At 34.2% G+C, this 27,544-nt stretch overlaps 1 protein-coding gene across 3 annotated transcripts; it reads right to left on the reverse strand.

Moving 5' to 3' along the window:
* Positions 1-5,427: 5,427 nt before the first annotated feature.
* Positions 5,428-27,527, reverse strand: gkt (tyrosyl-DNA phosphodiesterase glaikit). Of its 3 annotated transcripts, none has more exons than XM_089254821.1 (15): positions 26,893-27,527; positions 21,728-21,922; positions 20,654-20,697; positions 19,279-19,334; positions 18,626-18,722; positions 18,142-18,176; positions 17,833-17,925; positions 17,417-17,584; positions 16,273-16,351; positions 14,406-14,585; positions 12,470-12,585; positions 10,297-10,404; positions 9,623-9,725; positions 7,084-7,180; positions 5,428-5,629 (listed from the first exon to the last, which is right to left on the reverse strand). In XM_089254821.1, exons 1-15 carry the CDS (start codon positions 27,236-27,238, stop codon positions 5,556-5,558), a joined length of 1,791 nt encoding a protein of 596 aa, XP_089110947.1. In that variant the 5' UTR covers positions 27,239-27,527; the 3' UTR covers positions 5,428-5,555. The 3 variants fall into 3 exon arrangements, with proteins under 3 accessions (XP_089110947.1, XP_089110948.1, XP_089110949.1); XM_089254822.1 differs by lacking the exon at positions 26,893-27,527 and adding an exon at positions 22,036-22,157; XM_089254823.1 differs by lacking the exons at positions 21,728-21,922; positions 26,893-27,527 and adding an exon at positions 21,328-21,480.
* Positions 27,528-27,544: the final 17 nt, after the last annotated feature.

A 27,544-nucleotide genomic window follows, 5' to 3' on the forward strand; every position in this document is an offset into this window, starting at 1 on the left:
TCATCGGAAGTTTTCCACCCGGAGCTTTTTCCGCCATTCCTCCCGTTCGGTTGGAGGGGAAGGGGATGGAAAAGTTATGCTTTTCTAAAAGTTTCCGTTCCCCAAAGGATAATTAAAGTCACGTTTCCTTGAGCTTTTCCGTTTTAATTGCGAGGCGATAGCGCGACGACTCATTCAACGTTAAAAATGGTATGTTTGTATATATGTATATAAAACAATCAAGTACAAAAGTTGGGTCCCTTTGCTTTTACCATCGTCCATGGAGCCCTCTAGTACCAACAGACTCGTATATAGAGAAAGAGTGTACACACACACAATCACAGCACAAACACTTCCGGAGACGCTTCCGCGTTTGTGTCGTGAAATCAGTGAAATTTACAAAGCACTGATTATTCCGCATTTTGTATACACATGTATAATATGTTATTATTAACATGCATGCGCACACAGTGTTATCTTAAAATTTTAACTCCAACATTATTCAAAAAATAATCATTGCCCCCTGGAGAATTTACAGTAAAAATATTGAAGATAATTTGCAAAGTAAAAAAAAAAAAAATGTTAAAAATCAATTATCTTTTCAGCAGAAATTGTAGGTTTTCGCGAAATTTCAGCTCGTAGATACGAACTATATTTTCCGAACTGGTTTCTATAGTACCAAAGCCTCCTAGATACTACTGTCTATCTAGGAGACTTTGGCAAAAAACGGTGGAAATTACAGTCGAACCCCGATTTAACGAATCATAAGAAATTGATAATTTTATTAGTTAATATGGAGGTCAAGTCGATCAGGAGCATAATTACACTCGAAACGACAAGTTTTATAAGTCACTTACTTGGGGAAGGAGTGGGGGGGGGGGGTGTTGCATAAACTATAAACTTTATTAAGAATAAAGTTTAGGATGCATGAAAAAATTGCTTCATACAAGAAGAAGTAGTCGTAGTAGTAGAAGAATCATTGTAGAAGTTTGTTTGATACTTCCAACTTTTTATCAAATTCAGGCATTCTGGCGAAATTGTCATTTTTGCGCTAATTGGAAAACGTTTTCCTTTCAGATGTGGCCCACCATACTTTCGCTTGCTGAAACAGAGCACAAACTTGAGAAGTAACTTTATTTCTTTACTGGTAATCTAAAAAACATGCGGACAGCACAATGTTTCATGGTATTGATGTTTTCCCAATTGCTGAAACCTTCCCACTTACATTCTAAATAGCTTATTTTCTCTTTAACAATCATAAAAAAAAAACAGATTCTTGTTTTCCTCTACAAAATGTCAATTCCTGGGAAGTCAAATCTTCGGATTGTGGTTCTGGGTGACGAGAAATAAGAAAGAAGAGCTTACGTTGCTTCTTGCGACAGAGCCTGGGTGTCTCATGGTTTCTCCAGTTCCAGTTAAATAGGGTTTGTCCTCTATTTTCGAAAGAATTTCAGAAAAAAAAATCGTTGAATCGGAGCTCGTTAAATCGGGGTTCGACTCTAGTTCCAAAAATAGTTTCCTACAGTATAGTTAGAGTGCGTATAAAAATTTATCGTTTTGAGACAAAGAAGAACCCTCTCTCAGGGCAGAGCAACCCGTGTTTTTACGGCATTTTTCCCCATTCCCACCGTAAAAAATATTATTAATCGCTGCAGATTTGTTGTATCACTGTATTTCTAACCACGGGTAGTTAATAAACAATATCTACTGATTTCGATAGCATTTGACAACATTTTTGTCAGAATGTCGATGTCCCATATTTTCATCCTCGATTCCTGCATTTTTCTCGATCAAATATGATCACCTTCATCAAAATAAAATAGAATGAAACCCCTTTTTAACAGTCACCACTCAGATGAATTTTTATTTTTTGGTCCAGGCAGTGTCTGCAAAATAGAGGTTTTACTGTAACTTCATACACTATATCAGATTGCATATGATTATATTTTTCATTAAAAAAACGGTTTTGGAAACGTAAACCTCGGGTATAACAACAAAATTTCGTGGAATCTTCGATGTCGTTGTAACCAAGAGTCTGACTATATTTAGTGAAGAAACAAAATTTTACTTGGAGAATAAATCATCCCGAGATTGTAAGACTTGATTATCATTTTTTTTTAAAATGGACAGCTTCCAAAGAGAAAACGTCGAACACTCCCCCCCCCCCCCACACACACACACACATACACACATTATAACATTTGTTTTCGTTGCAACTTCTACAACACTCTTGCTCTATTTTCGTCCGGGGATTTTGTCCCTAAAAATACCAGGAACACTCTCTCGCTCCAGTTTCCATTGTATCGGATGCGTCCGGGAAATCGTCCAAATTTTCTTCCATAAAGTATCATTTCGCCAAAAGAAAACGTATCCAGTTCTTCTCAATTTGATTGTAAGAGCAACGAAAAAAAAAAATAATAATAATAATAATAAAATGAATCTGATGTAGAATTTTCGGAAAAGACGAGAGAAATTTCCATTTTTACAAACCGAAATAAATTATATTACTGGACTTCTAAAAATGGCAACAAACCAAAAATGCATGTATTATAAATTCAGAAAAATCTTGAATGAGAACAAATGTCAAGAATTCTTTAGTATTTAAAAATACACCATTTCTCTCTTATTAATTTCCTTTACAATCAACTGTGCCAGTAACATGACTTGAATTCACACTTTGCTTAGATAATTATAGTCCAAATATTAACAATAAGAACAAAGTCTAAAGAAAGTTCTTGCATTTTTGACTAATGATGACAAGTTTGTTTAATTTAGATCTGTTGTTAACATAAAAATTTGGCAAATGTTTGTATGTGGTACGATATTCCCCTGCTATTGTTTGCCATAAAAGACCTTCGGTATAAAATAGAACTATTATGGTAAGAAGTCTTGAACACATGCACACAGGAGGAATTTGTACACCAGATTCAGTAAATCACTTTAGAACAGTGGTTCTTTTAACCAGGGGCCCTTGAGAAAGTTTCAAGGTGGTCCGTAGGTTTGGATGGGGTAAAAAATTATCTGTTTTTCATTATTATATGCTGAATATAACAACTCTGTAAAAACATCCACGACTTTCATCTAAAGAGAAAAAATAGGGGTCTGTGCAGCACCTCCTAGAGATAGAAGGCCTCCGCACTCTACTTGTGACGTCAGCTAGTAGTCCATTTTCCCTGAGAATATTCAGGGGAAAAAGTTCCCTGCTCGCGCCAGTATCATCGTTGTGAGGAAAAGAAATGATCGGGCTCAGAATTGGCGATTTCTATGCCCCACATCCAATCACTATGCAGTATTTGTGAGCCAATCAAAAAGATTCTACGCCAAAGTAAGAAGAAACGAAATAGGATGCTGTATTTCAAAATGTGGCAAACTTGCTAGGTAGTCTCAATGACGTTTATGGCAAACAGTGCAGAGGCCTTCTATCTCTAGGAGGCGCTGGTCCTTGTCTTATTAGCCCAAACGGGCCTCTGGAACGCAAAATGTTGAGAACCCTTGCTTTAGATCAGCGGTTCTTAACCAGGGGTGCGGGAAACCATTTTTTTTGGGGGGGAGGGAGGGGCGCGAGATGGAAAATTGAAATGTAAAATAATAGCTGATTAAATTCCTGAAAATTGAAATGATACAAAACATTGAATTTTTCTTTTCGAAAATACGAATCATACCCAGCATTTTGATACCTCATTTTTTTAGCTCTCTCTCTCAGAAATGTGTTGCGCGAAATTTGAGTGTCTCCAATGTGAAAGGACTTAGAAAACACACTACTACTAAACCAGACATACACCTCGTCCATATTCCTCTGCGGAACTTCTAACGAATTGGTACATGTTGGAATGTGTGTGTGTGTGTGTGTGCGTGTAGTGAACCTTCCGTGAAGTTTGTTTCTGTTAATGTTTGTTAAGTGTAGTGCCATCTGCCATCAATTTTTCTAACTATGCATGAAGTGTCATGATTGAATAGTATACTGTTGTAGGCCTGTTGCTCCCTGCGGCGAGACTTTTAAACGGGGAGATCGGCTCACATTTGTGTCTCAGAAAACGCTTATACGCAGTATCAGATATTTTTCCAAAGTTACTTTTTCTGTTAGTGACTCCAGATACATTTCTTTTTAAACTTACGGAATGATGGTAATTTAATTTTTGATTTTTCAGGGGCCAATTTGAGTTTTTCTATGAATACTTGGAAGCTTCCGAACTTCCTTCATTCTTTTATATTAGTTCAAATTTTTTAATAATTTCTTGGTGATTTTACTTTCAGTGGATCCCTTGCACAATAAAATGAAGGCCACGAACTCCTTTAAAAAATAAAATTCTGTTATAGGCAATGTAAAAACAATTTTAAATTAATTAAACAATTAACAAGATTTACCGCTGACTCCTCAAAAAAAGAGAGAAGAGAATCCAAATTTCTTGAAAAAAGCTTGTACGTGAAGAGGTTAAATTCTATTGTTCCAAGAAGGTATCTTGTTCGCGCGATCGACTTAACTACGAACGCGATGCGCAGTGGAAAATTTATTGACCGGGTGACTCGTCAAAGCAACGTTTCACTGGCTGCTGATGACAATCGGGGGATCGCGGATCGTTTACTGCTCAGCCTCAACCTTACTAACTAGACGCTGCTACATGGCATACGCAAGTGACTGGCACTTCTAATCTTAAGCGTTGACTTACTGTCTCGTCATCGAGCGCCCTTGTGCGTTCTCCATTGGACTCGCTCGTTATAACGCCCGGCCCATCGCGAAATCTACGTTCTTGAGCTGCTCTACGAAGTGACGCGTCTATAAACCCAGAATCTAACCACGGCGTAGACAGATTTCTATAATCTCCTTATATATTATTAATTAATGAACGGAAAAATCCCAGTATCGATAAAAATTCAAAATTAATGAGAAGGTAAATCCCAGAATTGGTGACTATTCAGAATTAATGAGAAGAAAAATCCCAGAATTGATCAAAAATCAGAATTAATTAGAGAAAAAAATCACAGTGGAAAAATCAGAATTAATAAAAGAAAAATCTCAAAATTGATGAAAATTCACAATAAATGTGAAGAAAAATCCCAGAATCGACGAAAATTCAGAGTTAATAAGATGAAAAATTCCACACACACAGTATTGATAAAAATTCCAAGTTAATGAGAAGGTAAATCCCGAATGGCAGGTTTGTTATTTTTATACTCGAGAGGTTGAGGTCCCCCCCTCGATGGGGGTCATGTTGCTGTTTCTGTTGTACCCTTGTCAGGAAAGTTTCTGACAAGGACGAATCGGGTATCGAACTCGCGACACCTCTGAACATCCTTTGGTACTTTAGGAGAGTATCTTATCGACCTGGGCGCGCTACTGCGCCCAGCCAAAATACTTTTGTTTTCCTAAATTTGATACAAAATATTTTTTTTCATAAATTGTTTGAATGGTTTATAACTTGAAAATGAATCTTTCCACACTGAATACTTGCAGTAATAAAATATTTATTTTATATAAATATGTAAATTCCATATATACTATACATGCAACTCTTTTAAAAATGTTGTATTTAAAAAAAAAGAGCAGATTTTGGTCCCTTATCTGAAGATAGATATTTTTATGGTGGACACCACATGTTTCCAAATCGGTCTGGCCCATAAACATGAGGTATGTCCCAAATCCAAGGCTCATCTGTAATTATATAAATAAAAGCATACTTGAAAAAAAAAATCATTTCATACAAACACATTCGTATCATACAAAAATCATTATTTGTTGGCAACTGTTCCAAATATTAGGTGGGGAACAAAGTTCTTGAAAGAAATTTATTGTTTGGAAAAAAAAAATCTTTCCGGAAGAAAGTCATAGAAAATTATTCCACAGTGATCCCACCAGACAAACAATATGATCGTCTTGTGCGCCAGTGTGCATTTGGCTACCTTTTTTTTTACCCTCTCATCAGGCAATTTCCAGATGGATTTTGAAGGGAATGTCCATAGTAGAAACAGTATCCTACTCTGTTCTGGCACTTACTGTGGGCCTCCTAAGACAGAATATATCGCACTTGTAGCCTTGAAAATACTTAGTTTGGATTTTCAGTGGAACCAAATGATGTGACAAATTTTAGATTTTTAACAGAGATTTTACACATTCCATATATATATATTCCTAACATATTCCATTCACACATTCCTAAAAGTGGTAAACAACAAACAAAATTTTGCGTACTACTAGAACACACTTTAATGTTTCCAAAATGATCACGATTATGCAAATTGCTATAAACACAACTACGGCAGCTTGTCTGATGCTACTTATCATTTCTGGCAAGAACTCTGCTCCCAACCTAATAATTACTATGTGAAATACCCAAGCAGAAATCAATCAAGAAATGAATGACATTTCATTCAAACATCTCATTTCAAACGTTGTGGCAAGAATAGACTTTTTTTGCCAAGATGTTTGACTTGAACAGATATATTGTCTTTTTGTTCCGCTGAGCAACCAAAATTAAAGAGATGTAATTAATCTATTTGGGATACTCAGTCAGAAAGATATTCTTATCCTCTGAAGATGACACCCATAGTGTGTTGAAATGCATAAGGAGTTTTAGTATTTTCTGGTATTTGCCTTATTCATTGGTGATTTTTTGAGTAAAATGGCAAGTGTCTGAATTTTAATGCTATGCTGTCAAGTATCATGTTGAGGTCTGCTTGGTCTCTGTGTAAAGATTTTTTTAATTCAATTAGGAGGCTAGCTCGCATTTACACCTTGGAGTTGGAAAACCACAGAAAACCAACTTCAGCCAACCATCGTTGTGCTGACAACATGGTTTGTACCTTGATCCCTGCTCCCTGGATGCAAGTACAGATCAATGCCTGGTAGTCTGCACTGCATGACACACACACACAGCTATAGACTACTCTTAAAAAAAAAATAATTTTTTTAAATGATACAAGAATCAAAAACTTATATTCCACATTATGCGCACAAGTTTAATTTATACATAATCATACACATTTCAGAGGGTCATATTCTCAAGCAGTCAAACACAATGTGATTTTAATAGTTATAATCATCTTTATTTTCAATGAATCAACAATTCAAAATGCTGTAAGTAAAAAATAGAAGAAAATATCCATTACCTCTTTGCCCATATTCTGTGAGTGGAATGTCATATGGAAGAGTTAAGCACTTAGATCCAATTTTGCTTCCAGAAATATTGAAAAACTGACTATCATCCTGCAGAGAAAGATATTTCCCTCTAATATGTAAAAAAATTAACCAAGAAACTTTTCCATCATGGCATTTATTTTATATTTGAAAACTGATATAGATTTTTAGAATGTCTTCAAAAATATAAAAGCGTTGCAGAATTCAGTCACATAGGAGTATTTTTTTTGTAATCAGTGAAAAATAACTCTACTAAAAATAATTACCTAAAACTTGAAAGTATTTTCCCACCTCAATGAGATTTGGAGGAGTAAAATTGAATTTCGATGCACATTGGCAAACACTGCACAGAAGTTTGTAAATTTTCAAATTTGAGTTTTCTTACTTGGGAAATTGATTGAAAAAAAAAATAAGTTGGAGGTTGATTTGAGAAAGCTCTTAAACCTATAAAACTTATACCAATATAGTAAACTAGCTATAGTACCCAGTGCTGCCCGAGTTTTTGCAATATACTGACAACATTAAAGAAGTGACAAGTAATGGAATATACATGTCTGAAACAAACTTTTTGGGAACCACAGTAACCAAAGTAAATATTTCAAAAGTCATTGTTGAGCCTAATGAACCATTGTTGCCCGACAGTTTTTTGCCCATTTTGGACATTTGCCCAGCTATGATGAACTTTAAAAGTAGCCTATTGTTCAAGTCAGGTCTCATTTGGTATATGTGCAAAATTTGGTGACCAATCAGTAAAATAAGAAGAAAAAAACACACACACACACATATATATATAAATATGGTCAAACGCCGTTAAGAAAGGAAGCTGAAGAAACATCAAAAGTATTTTTATACTATTTAGTCACCATAAATTAACCTGGCACCTGGGATTTGTCAAACCATCATATCATAATGACCATCATAAACCATCTATCAATCACTTGCATAAAAAGTTTAAATTATTGCCATGAAACTCATATGATTAGTGGGTAAAAGTAGACAAAGTACATGCATTATTTTCCCTTCTTTATTTAATACTTAACTTTCAAATGGCAGGAATAAAAACACAGATTAGAAGTTTGGCTGAAAATGAAACAACAAATAATATAAAAAAATGAAAATCTCATAAACTAATTTTCCCAAAAACATAATTTTCATTGAGAAGTCACCTGTGATAATTTCCAGTAGGAAACTTTAAAACATGATCTATCAACCAATGGAATTTTTAAGCACTTGAAAAACACACTTGCACTTTTGAAACAAGTTTTTCAAACTTGCACTTTTGAAAAAAGATGTGTAAAATACAACAAATTACCTGTAATTTAGTTTGTGGTCAAGTCCTTTTAAAGCTACAATAGCAAACTAAATTGATATATTATTTGATCATTTTAGTCTAACCACGGTCATTTTTATTAGAGCTGATTAGACTGGGACCAATACAATTTGTAGCTAATTCCATGAAGAATAGGTTTACAATTTTTTTCAATGTCTCTGGCCAAGAGACATGCATTAAACCCTCTTTAGGAGGAGGGGGGGGGGGACTTCTGCCAGTAACAATAAGCTCTCATCTGATCACCGTTTTTGGTTGTACCTCCATGTCAAGACTGATTCTGAAAAGGACTGCATGGGAATTGAGCACGGTACTGGACAAAGATATAACTCTAATTATTTTAAAAAAATGCCCAAAAGTTTGGGCTGAATCATATAAAAAAACAAAATCAAGTCAAATGGCTAAAAGATATAGCAAAACGTATACAAGTGACTACATTATTCAGAAAAGAAAAATTATAAATATGAATAATGAGACCCTATCCCTTGTTATCCATCTGATTCAATGCAGCTGGTTGTGATGTCATAACAGAATCATACCATAGTGTAGCTCACTGTTGGGAGTGACAATAGTTCGTAGCAATTGTTTGGTGTCATTCTATTTTCTTCTCTACCTCCCACCCACCATTTTTATGACTGTATAGAAAGTGGATCTTGAAACCTTCGGAAGTACATTTTTCTGTTAGAAAAAGTCATGGTTTTCGTTTTCCAAACAGCGGTAAAATTAAAAATGGTATACTTCAGCGGGAGTCTGAAACTTTTTCCACCTGGCGGCACCCCTTTTCCCTATTCAATGCTTATCGGCCCACTCAACAGAGATGTTGAACAAAGAACATTTTCGAAAAACTTTTGTCAGGGGACTACAAAGCTTCGAGACGCACAGTTTGAGAACCCCTGGTACACTTCCACATTAATTCCATGTAAATTTCCTTTCTGAATCATTTTTGTACCCTAATAAAATTGTTCTAACTTCAGAAAATTATGTCTTACATGAACTCATTGTATTATCATTTGCACGGGAGCCATGTTAGATACCCATTCACAATTTCATTTATAGAAGCAAAAAGAGGATTTACAGTATTTTTCCCTTGAATGCAAAGTTTTTTGGTTTTTTTAAAATTAACTAACATTAATTGTTACAATTATATACTAGAAAATAAATGACATCAATACCAGTGAACTCACAAAAAATTCTGGTAAAAGCAACACTCCCAGCTCATATGATCTAATCATGAATTGAGTCTCATTTTTTTCTAAAGAGCCCCAGGCAGCCTTTGACAAATTCGCACTGGCAACGAAAAAGAAATTAATCTATGAAATACCATCAAGTAAAAAACATTTCACAATATGACTAGTAATGAGGCAAAAAAAAACATAGTATGCACAACTAACTGAAAAAAAAAGTGTGTTATAATATGAGTAACTAATTTTAAACAGGCTAGTTATTGTCATTATCTGAGCCTGCCAATAAATGAATGACACCTTACTGAACCCACAAGGAAAAATAATTCAGTGCAGAAAAGTATGTACATCCACAGTCATGAAAATGGCACTATCTAAGTAGAGAATTAACAAACCAGAAAAGGACAAAAGACTGCCAGCTGAGAAGTATAGCAACTATTGAAAAACATGCAGCATTACAACTAGTTGAATGCAGCAAGATAGTTTTTTAAAAGTTTTTTTTTATCATTTATATTTCAAAGTAATTCATTTTCTTTTAAACAAAATGTGAAACAGCTGTGTGAGAAAAAAATTTCATTTTTTTTAATAGATGTTTTTCAGTTAAAAGCTACAAGAAAAAATCAGGCATTCAAAAATATGAAGAAATTTTTTTTTATCAAGTATTTTTACATCTTTACCTTGTAACAAGAAACCAGGCAATTTTTTTGTGGTCCGGAGAAACTCTCATATAAGTTTTTATATGGGGTGAAGCTTCACTTCTTCCAACTTTCTCGCTTTTCCACTGACTGGAAAAAAATGAATATAGCCAGAAGATACAGAAGAAAATTGTTTTGAATAAAGCAAATTATGTAATAATAAACAGTGTTTATTAATTTCTGAGTTGATATTATATAAGCTGTTGAACATAGATTAACAATTATTGCTCTCAGCTTTGCAACACAAGATTGAAATCACAACTTTGACTGAAATCTAATAGTGAGGAATGTAATGAGCTAAAATATTATACAAAGGATTTTTACAGCTGGTTGATGCAAAGATATATTTTGGAAAGAGAAAAAATTGAACTGCACCTGCGGGGGTTCGATTCCCCTGTTTCGGTCCCCGCAGGAGCAGTAGAATTTTCTCTCTTTCCAAAAATATATCTTCTCATCAACCAGCTGTAAAAAACCTTTGTATGGATAGCGGAAAGTGACATTATTCTTAGATAATTGTCAGCAGTTGTGAGCTTTGGCCTGAGTTACGTACGACCGTCTATATAAGGTCCCGTTCAGTGCACACAAGCTCCAAGGAAAAATTAAAAAATCTGTTGCCTCTGTAGTCTAGTGCGTTGATCAACCAGCTGTAAAAAAACCTTTGTATGGATAGCGGAGAGTGACATCATTCTCGGATAAAATATATCACAGGAAATAATAACGGCCAGAGCTACACTTTCATAGTATTTAATTATCTTATCCAGAAAAAGTCAAAACATTTTCCTGAATTTAACAAAAAGAAGATAAATTTGACTTCAATAAAGTAATTGGTTCTTTTATTGTTAATATAATATTGATGGAAAAAAATTCTGTATTGAAGAATATTCTTTGGATCAATGTTCAGATAATCATGGTTCATCTATCTGCTGTTGAGACATAAGAGCTACATTAGTCATTACAATAGATTTTCTGTCCAAGCTGGCATTATTCAATCCAGTCACTACTGCCACAATTAAACTTCACATTCACCTCGTAAGCATTTCTCTCAGGAACTTTCAACAATCACTGCATGTCGGAAAGTGTTGTGACCACATGTCTGTGCATGGCACTAATGTATTTATGATGTCTGCGGTTTATGTGCGAGTTATATGTTCAAGAACTTCATGGTGTTCAAAACTTCCAAATGAGCATTCTAAATGGTAACATGCTGAATTTTGTGCTTTGTAAGTATAACTTTGCAAGGTCAGCTTCTTCTCAGAAAAAATAAACATTTTTTTAAATGGAAGTTCTGGCTTGCATAAGCCCCTTGAAGTCAGAAAACCACAGAGAAAAACCTCCAGCTAAACACCACTGTACCAAATACAACAATTAAACACCAACAAAACACATTGTGAGATCATCATGGTACCTACACAATTGTAAACCAGCTAATAAGTCACCACTGATATTTTTTCCTTCTTTCATCCCTGCAGATGGTTATAACAACACATTTTCCTCTTACCCACACAAATATTATTCTGAATCATATACTTCCTATAAGTAATTTAATAATTATTTAATATGACATGAATGTCGCTCTCCACTTGTTAATACAAGATATACAGAAGACTGGATGTTGTGAAGATATTTATTATTTGAGATGTTAATTTTTTAAGGAAGGAAAAAACTCATCTCTGCCTCTACCGGGAGTCGAACCCGGGTCCCTCGATTGCCAGACGAGTGCTAGAGAAGAAAAATCTCTATCTCCTCTGTAGCTTAGTGGTCAGAGCACTCGTCCGGCAATCGAGGGACCCGGGTTCGACTCCCGGTAGAGGCAGAGATGAGTTTTTCCTTCCTTAAAAAATTAACATCTCAAATAATAAATATCTTCACAAAATCCAGTCTTCTGTATATCTTGAATTATTTAATAATCATGTGGCTTATACACCAAAGTGCCACCACTGGTGTGGCCCACAACACTGCAGCTGACCATTATGTTGACCCATGAACAGAAAAAAAGTTGGCCACTTCTGAACTAGATGGCCATCTCATGACCATGAAGCAAACCCCCCAGATCAAAATAATCATTCTCTGTGATATTAAAGAAGTAGATATTTACACTTTGACTATTCACATTACATATTTGAAATTTCCAACTTTGAAAACAAAGATGTCTTACTGCAAGAATGACTTCAGATAAGATTGTTTGGAGGCCACCTTGATGCTATATGGCAGAGATGTTCCTGCAGGGTACCCTTCTAAGCAGCAACGGACATTTTCAACAGAAGGAAACACCTAGAAAAATTGAGAACAAAAACTATTTGTAAAATAATACAAAATGATAGAACTACAAACATGAAATATATTTTCTATGAAAGCTATAACAGCATGCATTATGTTATTAAAAAATAACGCTCTAGGTTTGTGTGTGAGCCCTCTTTTTTAAAACAGTGCACAGATAAAGCAAATGGGAACAAATTGAAGAACCGAATTAGGATTATTTTCAACATAAAAGTCAATACAATTTCTGCTAGATTAGATTAAACTATTGAGTACTCTTACTAAAGTGCTGAATAACCAAATTATTCAGCTGTCATCTAGATCATAACTGTCAATAAAACTTTGAAAAATATACATCACTGGTTATAGGAATCTATTAAAAAAGTGGCTGCTTTAAATAATTGATAGATATTGTGATCAATAGCAAATCTTGAGACTTGATATGAAGAGAAATGGTAGACTTTCACAGCTGGAGTTTATCAATATTTATATATGTTCTTGATATATCAACTGTAATACCCATTAGTTTAGTTGTGTGTATACTGCAATTGAATCCCATTTTAACAAATACCATTATAGCAAAAATCTCATTGTAACAAAAACTTTTCTAATCCTTAAATAAGTTTATATAGAAACAATGTGTTGCTAATTCCAATATTATGGAATGAAAAATCTGTTATAATAAATTCAAAAACAAGTTTCTGAACATCAACAAAAGAGAACAGAACATTTCATAAAATGATTGGTTTTAGAGAATTAACTTGTTGGGGAAGAAGGCTTGCTCTATGTCTTGTGAGTGGGGGGGGGGGGGGGGGGGGATTTTGAACAATATGCTCTGTAAAAAAAAATTAAATCTGTGGTAAGCCAGTGTTAGGAAGGTTTTTTATTTCTTCTGTTTCAAAATGAATGGCCTCAAAAGAAAAGTTTCCGTTTAAATAAAATCTTAAGATAATTTTTTATCTTGATACTGGAGAAAACAATGTGGCATTAAAATACGACATACCTCCATGTAATCATGGGTAGAGATACAGAGCATCAAAAGTGAAGTAAACTGATCTAATGCATATATGTATAGATGAATTGACATCATCATCATGCTCCCCCAGCAATAATGACCGTGCCCCCCCCCCAGACTTCCGAGTCTATCTCCGCCTATGCACATACTATTTCAATATTTTTGAAAAATTGAACTAGGTTAGAATTTAAAATTCAAACAGCAGTTATAGGATCAGAAATAAAAAACTAGACTTCCCCAAATTTTCAAGATGTGGATGCAGATGTCTTTACAGGACATTTTCCAGAAACATACAGGGCATTTCAAGACATTCATTCCCGAAATGTGCCAGTTACCAGTTCACTCATTTAAGAAAAGACTTCGTATTTGTATTTGCTTTTGGATGCAAAGTATACTTTAGAAGAATTTGCTGTTTCCTCAGCTTCCCCAATACTTATACAAAAAATAAAAACGGATTATTTGCCTCAAATACATATGTTAAGTAAGTAAAACTTATCCAAAAAAAAAATTAAATTCTCAATTGATTTGTTGTTTTGGCTTATTTTTGAAATTTAACTTGGTTCTTTCTATCATCTAGAATGCAAATAAGTAATTTTTCCCCATTAGAATTGAATTCTGCTACAATGAATTTTTTTTTGAACGAGAGAATGTTAAAATTCGTAAAATTGGAAATTCCTTACTAACAAAGTGCTCTGTAAGTAACAAACTCCAAGGGACTGGAGTCCCTTGGAGTTTGTTATAACAGGATTTGACTGTATATAAATAATGCACATACATTATAGGCAAGCACCAAAACAAAAGAAACAAATAAATGAATTACTAATTTCATAGGTGGAGAAGATGATATCAAACAGTTTCTAGTCATTGAGAGACTTGATGAAAACTCTCCACTCAACCAGCTACTGGGGTCTGCACCCAAAGAACCAATACTGGAGAACTGACCAACAATATACCAATCTTTTTTTATCTGCTCACTTGTTGATCCTTTAGTTCTCAAAACCTGGAGGGGAAAATAACATGGGTGTAAAATTCTGTAAATTACACAACACTTAATGACAAGGTTATTATCCAAGCAATATTTTTGGAATTTTGTTACATTTTTCTCTTTTTATATTTCTGAATACATTTAATACATACTGATTTAATACATTTAAAAACACATATACATTTAAAAATTTATTTTGAAAGCAAAATTTTCATAATTTTCATAAATTTTGTGTTCAAAATCCATTAACTTCACTGCTAGATTTTAAAGTGAGCAGATAAAGTTATACTCAAACTAGGAGAACTACAGTGGAACCTCCATAACAAACATTCCCAATTAGCTGACACCTCCCATCAATGGACACTTTTGAAGATATAGATCAGGACCTCAATGCATTTAGCTATACATTCTACATTCATGAATACCCCCTCCCCGCCCCCATTTTTGAAATAAAATCCCAGACCCATTGTGTCTTTTATGGAGAGGTTCCTTTGTATACTTCATGCACACAAGGTAAACACATGAATAACTCAGAATACTGAGATTTGAAAGAATTTAAGCAGAATGAATTCCATATTTTGCACTGGTAATACAGTAAGGCCCCTCTCTTTATGGTCACCTCTTTTACAGTCAAATAATTTCCCTTGTATTGTAGAAATATGCATTTCAACCCCCCCCCCCCCCAGTAAAGGTAAACCCAGTTTTAAAAAAATACCTTTTCTGCCCCACTGTTGTCTGAAAAAGAGGAGTTTTACTGCAATTATCTAATCATGAGTAGCACATGAACTTTGTATTGAAAAAATGCTTAAATAACGATTTACATAAAACATATATAAATATATGAAGTGCATTCTATTAGACTGTTAAAGGGTTAAATCAACAAAATTTAGAAGCAAAGAAATCATTATACAAATACAATGCCACAACAGGCAAAATGCCCAACAAGGTGGCTGAGAAAATATCATCTATATAACACTTACAAATGAATGGAAATATTATAAGATATGCAGATGACACAGTGCTTTTCATTTCTGATAATAATAACCTAAACCTCAAATATGAAACTGAAAACGATATGACAATAATTTCACAATGGCTAAAATACAATAAATTGACTCTTAATCTAATTCTATTATTCCCTGTTCCTGCAAATTCATATGACCACAACGAATTCACAATCCACTGAAAAATTGAAAAGACAGTGAAATAAAGCTTAATTTTTATTTTTACCTATACAAACGATTAGAGTGCATGATGTGAAAAAATTATAATTTAAGTTCAACTTTTTTTTGCGATTAAATAAGAATGATTACAATGCTTGCTAAAGATTTCCCAGACATTCTCTGTCAGGTTTGAATCTGAAGAACAATCTGGCTAATCTCTATAAGTTGTACATTATTCTCTGGCACCATGAATGAGGGATTGTGTTCTCGGAATCGCCAGATAGGTCCAACATCTACTTTTCTAAATCATGGAATGAAAATCCTTAATGATATTTTGGAACCTAAGACTTGCGCACACCATTTGCTGATAGGGTATGAGCAGATAACAATCAAAATTCTAACAGATACATGCAGTAAGTGTGACCTTAATGTCGATATAAAAAATAGTACATTGAAACCTCTGCAAAATATAATTTGATAGGAAAAATTCTGGTCATGCAATATTTCACATAATTTGTATGTTTCTGAAAACAATATACTTTTCTTAACTTTAGATGCCCAAAGGATGACCTTTTACTGCCAATGTGTCTTCCTGGAGAGGATCCAATGATGAAAACCCTAAAAAAATTATAAAAACTTGATGTAATAAAAAACTGTTTTATACTGGAATAAATATTAATTTTGGCTATCAGAATATTGCAGACATCATTCAGTGGAATGGAACTATGTAATTTTGATAATTTTAACATCAAGAAATTCAAATATTGTTTGCAAACTTTTCAAACTTCCAACATATTCTACGCTAAGGAAATAGGACTCCAGCAGGAGTCTTCAGCACATGGCCTGGGAAATTTTTGGTAATGTGTGCAATATAGCTTAGTAGCCTGTGGACATTATAGTGCCAGATTTGGCCAGCACAGAGGTGCCTACAGCAATATTAAATTGAATAAGAGGCTAAAATGTTGCTGTGTACATGAACTTAATTATCTGTGATTTGATTATGATGGTACAGTGAAAACTGCTATCTGAAATTTGAAATCAGTTGCAATACATTCACTATAGATGAGCAACTACCAAGATTTTTGCTTGGACATAAGTGGAGAAAGTGCAGGACCGCTTGTTTAAAGGACCCATCATAACCCTTTTTTTCAGTGGAGTGAAGAAGTTCAAAAAACCGAAGGGTTAAATTCTCATCTTTCCCAAAATAGCTGTATGGTGATTTCTCGACTTATTTTTGAGCAAAAATCCATTGGAAGTTGCCCTTCTACAGTTTCACTTAAAAAAGTATTACATTGCATTACATTCACTAGTTTTTCCTCTCTTTTATGATTTGTACAAAAAGGTAACATTTATCCAAATCATAACATTTAGGAGTGTGACATATCATGATGCAAAATATGAACTAGTTTTGAAGGTCTAAAGCAGTGATTCCCAACGTGGGCGTTAACACTCCCTTGGGGGTGATGGAAATTTCCAGGGGGGCGGTAGAAGCTACGGGTATCCTATGATCCTATGAACATAGGATCCTATGGGTTAGATTGCGTTGGGGCAATGAAAGAAAAATTTCTGAAGAAGGAGGCGATGATGGAACAAAAAAGGTTGGGAAACTGGTCTAAAGCAAGGCAATGTCATTTATAATGTTTTCGTTTTCAGTAAAAATGTTTTTACAAAGGTAGAATTTACTTTGCAGTAGACATGTCATGATTCTTTATGATATCACACCATTCCACCAATTCTTTTGCATCATATGAACGCAAATATTCAAGAAGATCTGCTTTGAAATTAGTGGCAGATTCCCCATTTGATGCTGATCCACTCTTCAGCAAAGGGAATAATGGACTGATCCACATGCTAAAAGAAAGAGAAATGTATTTTCAGTAGCATAATGACTACAGGAAAAGTCTTTTCACACTGCCCCTATATCAGTGATAGAAATATATAAAAAAATTCATATTTTTTGATAAAAAATACTTAAATAAGAATCACAGTAATGAAATCACACAATTTTAAACTGTTCGGGATTCAAGACTAGGGGGAAAACATTACTGTTTTCATTTGATTTAAACACAAACTAAAATACGACTATGTAAACAAAATACCCTTGTGTTCTCTGATGCCAGTCATAAGGAACCAAATTAGATGTATGAATGATAACTTTCAAACCATTTTCATATAATAAAAGCATCATTTTCCTACAGAATGGAAGAAAAATTTAATTCTAATTCTAAATAATCTTTACAGAAAAATTATTGATAAGTCTGTAGTTCACAAACCAAAATGATATAAAATGATGATGTCTATAAAAAAATGATTTTTTAAACTGATCTTTATGAGGGCAAACACATTTTTAGCAACACAACTATGCAACACTTTACTAAGAAATATGAAATATATATGCATGAACTCACGTGTGATGTGTACCATAAGGAATACTGAGTTTTGCCTGGTAGGAAATAATGAGAATGTAAAATAAAAATATTGTTTGGCACCAGAAACTTTTTTTTTTGTATACATCTTTATAAATTTTAACCAATTCACATAGAATTAATAGTTTCACTGATGGATTAGGGGGGGGGGGGAAGGACAAAAAATTAAATGAAATATTCTCTGGGGTGTATTCCATACTCCCAGTTTGTTGCAGCTCGAAACCAACTACACCCCCCCCCCTACAAAATAACATTAATCCGTCATTGAATAGTTATACATTAGTAATAATCATAACTAGATCCATATAATTATGCAGACCCATACAATTAATGATTGCATAAATGCAGAAAATTTTTTTGCTCTTTAAAAAACATTCACAAATTGAATGATAGATCCACAAAAATTGAATATGTAGTTTTTAGGAAAAAATTTCCTAAAAACAAATTTTCCTCACAAATACTATACCTGACAGAACCGAATATTTGAATATTTTTCACCAGACTTCTCTAGAACCCTCTTTGATTCCCTTTGTTCACCGTGGACAATTAATAATGGACATTTCCTTCAAAAAAAATTAAATAACAGAATCGTAAAAAATATATTTGGTGGTGGCACATGCAAAATATAAAAGTTGCACATGAAAATTAACATCCACTAACAGTCAAATAATTGAGCAATAAGAAGATTGTGATTTGATACATCTAAAATCAAATAAACTTCTCTGTGAGGGTGCTAAAATTCAAAGATTACTGCTATATCAGAGCTTTTTATTGACATTTTGATTGAAACAAGGGTGGCCAACTCTTGCTCACCACATTTCTTTTTGGTTTTTAAACGATATAAACAAGTTTCGTTATATAGTTATATGAGGTCAAACCTTTTCTACATTCAGTCATTAGCACCCATCATCCTTGGGGAAAATTGCATGTATGCCTTAGGCACTCGAAGATTGGCACCACTATTTCAAAATACAGTGAAACCTCAATATAACAATACTCAGCAGATCAACAAAACTTATTGTTGTAGAGGGATTCATCGCTATATTGAGTATCATTGTAGTGAGGTTTCACTGTATATTAGGAATGAGAAAAAATATAGGAAAAAAAAGGAAAACATACCTTGACTCTACTGGATACTGCTCTATCAACCACGGAATATCAACCATGTAGTTGAACTGTAAAAAATATAGAAAAATCATTCATCAACTGCAAAAAATGTTAGTAAGTGAATGAAAGTTTGAATGTCAAAATGGTTTAAAAATATATCTTGCAAGAATGAAAATAACGCATATTGATAGTTTTTAGAAATTACTCAATGTGAATTGATAGGTCATTTACAGTATTTACTTGACTAAATCTAGAGTGCACCTCATATCACAGCTGCAAAATATATCCTTGTTTAATGCTTCTAGAGGAGTGGTAAAAAAAATGCTTGAAGTGTGCACAACACATCACTTTGATAAAAGTCATTTAGCGCTATAAAAATGCAAATGAATAAAAAAATAAAATGATGGAAACAAAAAATACTCAGCAGACTGCTCTTTAATACCCACTTTATAATATTTGAATCAAAGAGGAAACATTTTCACTTTAAACTTAACACACAACTATTTAAATGCGGTATCTGAGCAGAAGTGCATTTATGGTTTTGCAGCCTGTGGGCTACACGATAATTTTGCCACTCGTCTCCTATTCTTGTGTGATTTTCTTGACTATTCTTTCCTTGAATTTTCCACCCTGTGCTATAATCAGCTTGGCCCTCCCCCCACTCCTGCAAGTACACTATCTCTAAAGTCACTCTTTTAGTCAGTCACATGCTTGCTCACGCTCTAAGTGCACCTCATATCATATTTTGCTCACTCATGTGCTTGCAAACTTACTAGGTCACTCTTTTGCTCATTCACTGATCTAGTCTCTTGCTATCAGGGCAGAGGCAGATTTATTGAGGGCTATACAAAATTCACGCTCTTATCCAATTCTACTAATTTTCTTTTGCAACCCATTCCTCAAATTTGCCACGGGCTATAGTCTGCTAAGCCTCCCGGTAAACATGCCATTGTATCTGAGAGATTGCATGCTTACTGAACAGTTCATATTGTAACCGATTTTAAGATGCACCCAGACGAAAAATTTCAATTTCATGAAGGAAAAAAAAGGAACATTAGATTAGAGTAAATTACTTCATCAATAATTATAGTTAATATTGATGAAATGTTATCATTATGTACCCAAAAGCAGAATGCGTTGCGATGTTCTGCAACGAGCCTTAGGCTGACTGAAAAATTTCTGCGGTAAAAATTTGCATATACATAATAGCATTTTTCTATACTTCTCTTAAAATTCTTCCAGATTGTTCTGCAATAGCACTGGTTGTTCAGAGATGTACATCACACATTTCAGCATATTCTGCTTTGGGGATTATATATTATATCACCAATATTATAGTAAGTCATTTTATCCTAAAAAGAAAATATATAACCGCAAGCTTGCATACTTGTGCTGATGCCTTCAACTTTCCATTTGACGAAGACAGTAGATCTGGAAAACAGATAACAGGAGAGAAAAAAAATTAAAGAAATAAAAGAAATACAATGATGGGATGAAAAACACGAGTTGTGTACAAGAATTTACAAATATATAGTCTTGAAAGAAGAAAAATAAAATTCTGTTAACCGTGGTAATTTTGAAATGGGGGAGGGTGAAACTTTGGGACAGAAGATTATTCACAGCTTTCGAATTTCCAGTCAATGTCATGCGTTCTGATAAAACGCTTGGCACTGGCGGGAAATTCGCAAGCTGAACATAATCTGCAGTCCCAAAGTTATCTCAGTTTACAGTATCTCAAAATTGATTTTATTCATTTCAGCAATCCATTCACTCATTTATCCAATGGAGGGGGCATAGGTGGCTGCAGAGGTGAGGGGGGGGGAAGGGGACATGAGAGATCAATCTTCCACCCTACTGTTCAAAGAACCTATATCCACTCATGAGAGTGGTGAGTATAGGGGGAGTTGAGCATAGCCCCTCTTGTTTAACTAACTTTATGACAAATTTTGGATGAAAGAGAGATATTACAGTAGTCTGTCTCCTTTATCAGTCACAACATGGAAAATATGTGCTGTACTTATCAATATAATGCAGAGCGAGTCATAAAAAAAACTCCCTCACCTTGACTCAGAAAGGGACAAAAATGGTATACTACATATTTTAAAGAACATTCCAGAGTTCTCATTAGACAGATAATTCTTTGATTAGTGCCCTTAATTAGACCAGGGCATGGCAAATCCCAAGCGCCAGGTCGTAGATTTTTTCTCAATTTGTCAAGCCCCTGCACAGATAATTGAGAAGCACTTGTTGCATTCAAGAATTTTCTAAGAAATAGGCACAAAAAAATAAATAAATAATGAGATTGAGTAGCGAAAAATATGAAATTTTTAATGCAATTGAATAGCAGATCAAAGATGGTTTTTGGACACACACCTTTATAATCATGCTTGTTTAATAAGGAGTTTGCGAGTTTGTTACGTTTCAACATGATTTATAAAATTCAACTGACTAAAATACATACCTTTGATGTCAAATGCAATAAATTGGTTGAATCTGGGTGGTATGCCATGGACTTTGGCCAAATAGAAGCCAAACGAATTAGAATCGGCAGGCATCTTTTCATCTGTAATATTCATCGGAGATTTTCTTGAAACATCTATCTTTTTCTTCTTGCTCACCGGTGATTCTTTGGAACTTTGACTACTTCCTTCTCCAACTATAATGAAGATGTTTGGTACATTATTAGATATGCAAAATAAGGTTCACACACTGGTTATATTAGTATAAAAAAAACTGTGCCTAATGGGCAAGAAAAGTTGTCAAACTCACAGAATAGTGATACCATTCAAGATCTGGTGAAAAATGTGCATATTTCGCCATCAGCTGTGACTTAGCTATGCACTTTGACTTTCATAATACAGTCCAATTTCGATAACTCGAATATGCAGAGGCTGATGAAAAACATTGAGTTATCATTAGTTCGATTTGTCTGATTTAATCGTATTTAATTATTGAATGAGAATATTAAGAAATAAACTAGATATTCACACTGTATTATGGAAATGGACGCATATACATGATACTCGTGCAAATGAAACAAATTATAAATAAAGTGTAAGCACTATTATTTTTGTCAAAAAATGCAGTTATTTTAACTCTTTCCCTATTTTGTCCATCTTTCATACACTTTTTGAGAGAGTCATACACTGTTTGCAAGCAGATAAATGAATTTGCTAAATTCTATATTATGACTATATTAATTCTATATTGCTAAATGCTGAATTCTATTACTAAAATGGTAAATTCTATTGATAAATTCCATTCCTAAATGATAAATTCCATTTATAAAGTCTATTACTAAATGCTAAATTATATTGCTAAATGGTATCTTTTAAATTTCTCCCATTCTCAAAATTTTCGACTTAAAGGAAAAAAAACTTCAAGTTAAGGAAAAATTTTAACTCTAGGGAGTTAGGGGCCATTCAAGTATTACGTCATCATTACGTCAAAAAAATCTGGCTCTCATGATTACAATTTTTCCTCTTCATTGGCATTCATGATTTTTCACTACGCTAATCGATGGGGGGGGGGGGATTTCCGATTCGCTGACTTTTGATGACAAGGGGGGAGGGGGGTTCGGATAATGCTTACGTCATCAACCGTGAGTGGCAGAGCTGATGACGAAATTTTGCTGACAAAGGGGGGGGGGGACAAAAATGTCTAAAAATTTGCTTACGTAATACTTGAACGGCCCCTTAGTTCTATTTTAACTCTAGTTCTGAGGTAGAGTGAAAACTTTGACTCAAACAGATATTCGAGCTATCGAACTTCGACTTATTGCGATTTGACTGTAATTGTCATTTTGTCTTCTGCCATGAAAATAGCTGACAGTTTATTAAATGGCAGAAAATATTGTTTCTGATATGTTATTATAATGTGTATCTTTTGTTATTTAAATGACAGCTGTTGAGAAGAATTATTAGTACAAGTTGTTTTTACGTTACCGAGAAGGTGTAGGTTGCAACACTGAGGTCACAGAAAACAATGCATTTGAAAAAATTGCTAAGTTATTCTAGTACCACAATTCCATATATGTTTCAAAAAGTTTGTGTTTCATCAACGACTGAGAATGAAATTGGAGATATATTGGTGTTTCAAAGTATGCGCTCAAAAATTAAAAAAAAAATCTGGCTCTCATGATTACAATTTTTCCTCTTCATTGGCATTCATGATTTTTCACTACGCTAATCAGTTCAAAGCAATGTATTAAAGTGAGTGTTGATATTTGAATTTCTCAAAATGTTATTTCTGTCGCTGCAACTGAAAGAACTATGGTTTTGTTTTTCCTTTTCATTCTTGAGTGCATAGTTTGAAACACCTATATCTCTCATTTCATTCAATGACTTTTGTAGCGTAGCCGTTAGGGGCTCGTATTTCGGCAAAATTATTTCATGACCCTCACGTATATTATTATTTCTCACATTTTAGGGGTGGGCGGTGAGTCCTTTTTCCTCAGGCATTGTGTTCGAGCATTTGATTTGTTGTCATATGAGCACTTTCTTTTTAGAGGATGAATATAGACTAGTGTTCCCTGAATATTCTGACGGAAAATGGACTACTTACTGACGTCACAAGTAGCGTGCAGATGCCTTCTACCTCTAGGAGGTGCTGTCTAAAGTACCAAAGCAGAATGTTTTGCATTGTTCTGCAGCAAGCTCTCAACTGGGAAGAAATGTTCTGCGGTAAAAATCTCCATGTAAGCCTAAGCGCAAATTGAGTCGCATGCAGCGTTTGCGAGTGGGCGGGACCCAAGTGCGATGACGTCAACACGCCCCACGCGTAGCGAGGGGATGCGTATATTGGAAAGCGTTTCAAGTGTCCGAGCGTTTTCAAAAGGAAACAATTTTGGGGTCTGCAGCCTTGGCATTTGGGAGGCTCCCGGAGCTTGGATATTACATATTGGTCATTAAAGTTTACATTAATGAAGACATAACATTAATTAAAATAAAAAGTATGGGAATGCGCTGAAAAATATATTAAAATACCGTATATAAAAACGTGAACACAAAGAAATAAAAAATCAGCATTGATGACAATTCGAAATCAATGAATAATTAAAAACTATTGAAAATTCAGATTTTTCTCTGATAAATTATTACTTAAAATAACAAATAATGAATGTGCATAAATTAATGAAAACTATTTACATAAATTAATCAACATTGAAAATAGATAAACATTAACGTAAATTTAGGAGGGATAAAAATTTTAATGAAAATTCAGGGTTTATGAAAATTAATGAAAATATAGAATTTAAGAAAATTCAAAATTTAGAATGAATCACAATTAATAAAATTAAAGATTATTATATAATTAACAGAAATTGGAATGAATGAATGTTCCGAAATTAACGAAATTTAATTGATGGAATTTTTCCGAAATTAATTTCAATATTAATTCCATAATGAATGAAAATTTGGAACTTGTGAAAAGTTAGAATAAATGAAAGGATTGATCACAATATTAAAAATTAATAAATAATTCCAAAACTGCTGGAAATTCATATTTAATGGAAAACAACTAGATTAATATTAACATGAAACACCAGAATTAGTGGAATTAATAATTAAATTTCAGATTTAATGAAAAATTATTCCTCAATCGATCGATAAAATATCATAATTAATGAATATTCGGAATTAAAGTCGAATTCATAAATTTAATGGGAAATATTTTGTAGGCTATTAAAAAAATAAAAGTGGATTTTTTTTCTCTAAAAACCAATAAAAATTATGGATGCATGAGAATTAATTAAAATTCAGAATTAATGACAATTTATAAAATTTGGAAACAACCACAAAATTAGTGAAAATTCTGTGTATCAATGAAAATTCTGAAATTAATGAATCCAATACTGAATTCCTAAATTAATGAATCCAATAATGAGTTTCGAAATTTATGATCTCATACTGAATTTCGAAATTAAAAATAACTCCATAATGAAAGAAAATTTAGAGTTAATGAATAGTCAAAACCTTGGAAAGAACTATATTTAATAAAAATTCAGAATGAAATAAAATAATTCAGGAAATAATTATAGAAATAATTGCTAATACATGTAAATAACGTTGATATTAAACATTTTTCATAAGAGAATGCGAACTCTATCACAATGACGGTTTAATTTTTAAAAAAACCCTACCGAATACGAAGAATCGCATGCACGGGACAAGAAAATCTGCGGCTCAAGAGCAGCGCCAACGAGTGCGCACGTACATGCGCTTAGCGTAGTGTCGCCTCCTGTATCAATTTGCGCTGTCCTTCTGATTTCCGTTGGCCGCAAAACAGAATGCTGCCCTGCTTCGTGTCGCGAACGCTGCACGTGCCTCAATTTGCACTTTGCCTAAGAGTGTGTTCACTACACTTTTCTTAGAATTCTTCCTGAGATAGTTCTGCAGTAGCAGCAGCACAGATTGTTCTGTGACAGACTTCACAGATTTTGGCATATTCTGCTTTGGGGTCCTCAAGAAAGGGGAAGAATGAACAATTTTTTCCCTCCTGAAAAGAGATGCGGTAGAACAGAAAAGTTTGGGAACGCATGGAAAGTAGTCAAGGACCCCCTGGCCACGAGGGGAAAAACTATGAGTTACAGTAATTTTTCATGACAAACTGATTTTCACTGCACCTCCCTCCATTTTAAAAGTTAAGAATTTTGTAACATAGCTTTTATTCCTGTAAAAATTTAACACCCCTCCTCAAGATTGTCTCCTCAGGCAATTGCCCTTTTCCTAGTTCTGGCCCTGACCTGACGTTTTGCAAATAATGAAAAAATTTAAATCTCTTCAGCGATATTTCAATTATATCACTTAGTATGTTTTACACCCAGATAGGTTTTTTCAAATTTAAAAAAAAAAAAGACCAGGTCTAGTTGTAGAATAACTAAGTTGGCAACACTGGCTTGGACCTACCACACACAGGATGGTCATAAAATAACTTTGTTTATATATAATACCCCTAGCTGCCACAAAAATCAATGAATGCAATTCGAGATACTGATGCTTCAAGGATTGCGCTCGAAAACGAAGAGAAAAACAAAATGAGTGGTAGCTCACATGGTCACACTCAGAGCACGTAACCCCCCCCCCCTCGAGAAAATTCTGTGCATGCCTATGATGAGGTGCATGTACTGTTAAATAGTAGTAATATGATCTGGATTGGTATCCATGTTTTTTATCTATGACCTGTGACGGCATTTATGATGCTACAAGCACCATTCCAATGCCAAAAATCCTGCCTAAGAGTTGGTGCGCTAACCTCTTGGAAAGACTCCCTCCAACAGTAATGTGACCTGTATAGGTTGTTTTCATACAATTTTTTGTCTCGCCCAGTGACGGCATTTATAATGCTACGGGTACTGTTCCCACGACATTCATGGGTTTCTTATCACAGTACGGACCACTTAGCAAGATATAAGAGTGAAAGCGTTGCCATTTAAATACTTTAAAATTTTGTTGTTGCAACTATCACTATTAGAGCTGGTGTTATGTTTTCCTCTTCATTCCCAAACGCATACTTTGAAATACCAATAGGTCTTGAATTTGGATTTCGTTCGCATACAGATTTCATGTGAATAATAATTGCTTATGAGTGTAAACTACATGATGAAAATGTGAAAATAACAAGCACCTTCAGGAGGGTGCATGAACATCTTGCGGTGTTCTGGGTTCTTGCGATAACACTTATCCCAGAACTGACATTTGGGAAGATGTTGTTCACTTTGCACTGCTTTGTTCCCAGATTCATCCTCATCACTACTTGGAAAAAGATCCTTGTCTCCACAGCGATCCTCTTCATCCTCGGAATCGGAAATAGGATGAAAGTTTTTCAATGACATAGGTGATTTTTTAGAGGCTCCTCTAGAAACATGTTCATTGTGATGGTGCTTAATACGTTCGTTTTTGGCGTTTGTACTTCGGTCTCGATGCAGTTCAATGGAATCAACTGTCACATCCGAATCCTCGGAATCTGACATTTTTCGGTAAATATTTGAAACTAAAACGGGCTAACGAAAAGATTTATCACCAAATATAAAATACATTAACACCACGAATAAATTGCTCTCACTCTTAGAGGAGGTATACAATCCTAAATTCCTCCGAATCCGATTGAATTTTATGCAAGGCTAACCTCTCTTTATTTCTCCTCTAAGCCCTCACTACAAGCTACAGGACGGCATGCACCCGCGTGTACTTCGTTGAACGAACTGCAGATGTAAACAAATACAAAGTGATTTGTTGAAAATCAAAAAATTATACAAAGTCTATCGCTACTCAGAGGC

The sequence above is a fragment of the Pholcus phalangioides genome, unplaced genomic scaffold, assembly GCF_987345545.1.
Source record: "Pholcus phalangioides strain wild (caught in Gottingen) unplaced genomic scaffold, Ppha-v1.0 ptg000042l_1, whole genome shotgun sequence".
In the NCBI taxonomy this organism is placed as follows: domain Eukaryota; kingdom Metazoa; phylum Arthropoda; class Arachnida; order Araneae; family Pholcidae; genus Pholcus; species Pholcus phalangioides.

Coding starts and splice junctions, on each gene's coding strand:
- gkt (XM_089254821.1), bottom strand. CDS start 27,238: ATGTCAGATTCCGAGGATTCGGATGTGACAGTTGATTCCATTGAACTG. Junction 20,698..21,727: donor TATTGCATTTGACATCAAAG/GTATGTATTTTA, acceptor TCTGTTTTCCAG/ATCTACTGTCTTCGTCAAAT. Junction 14,586..16,272: donor GGCATCTAAAGTTAAGAAAA/GTATATTGTTTT, acceptor TTTCCCCTCCAG/GTTTTGAGAACTAAAGGATC.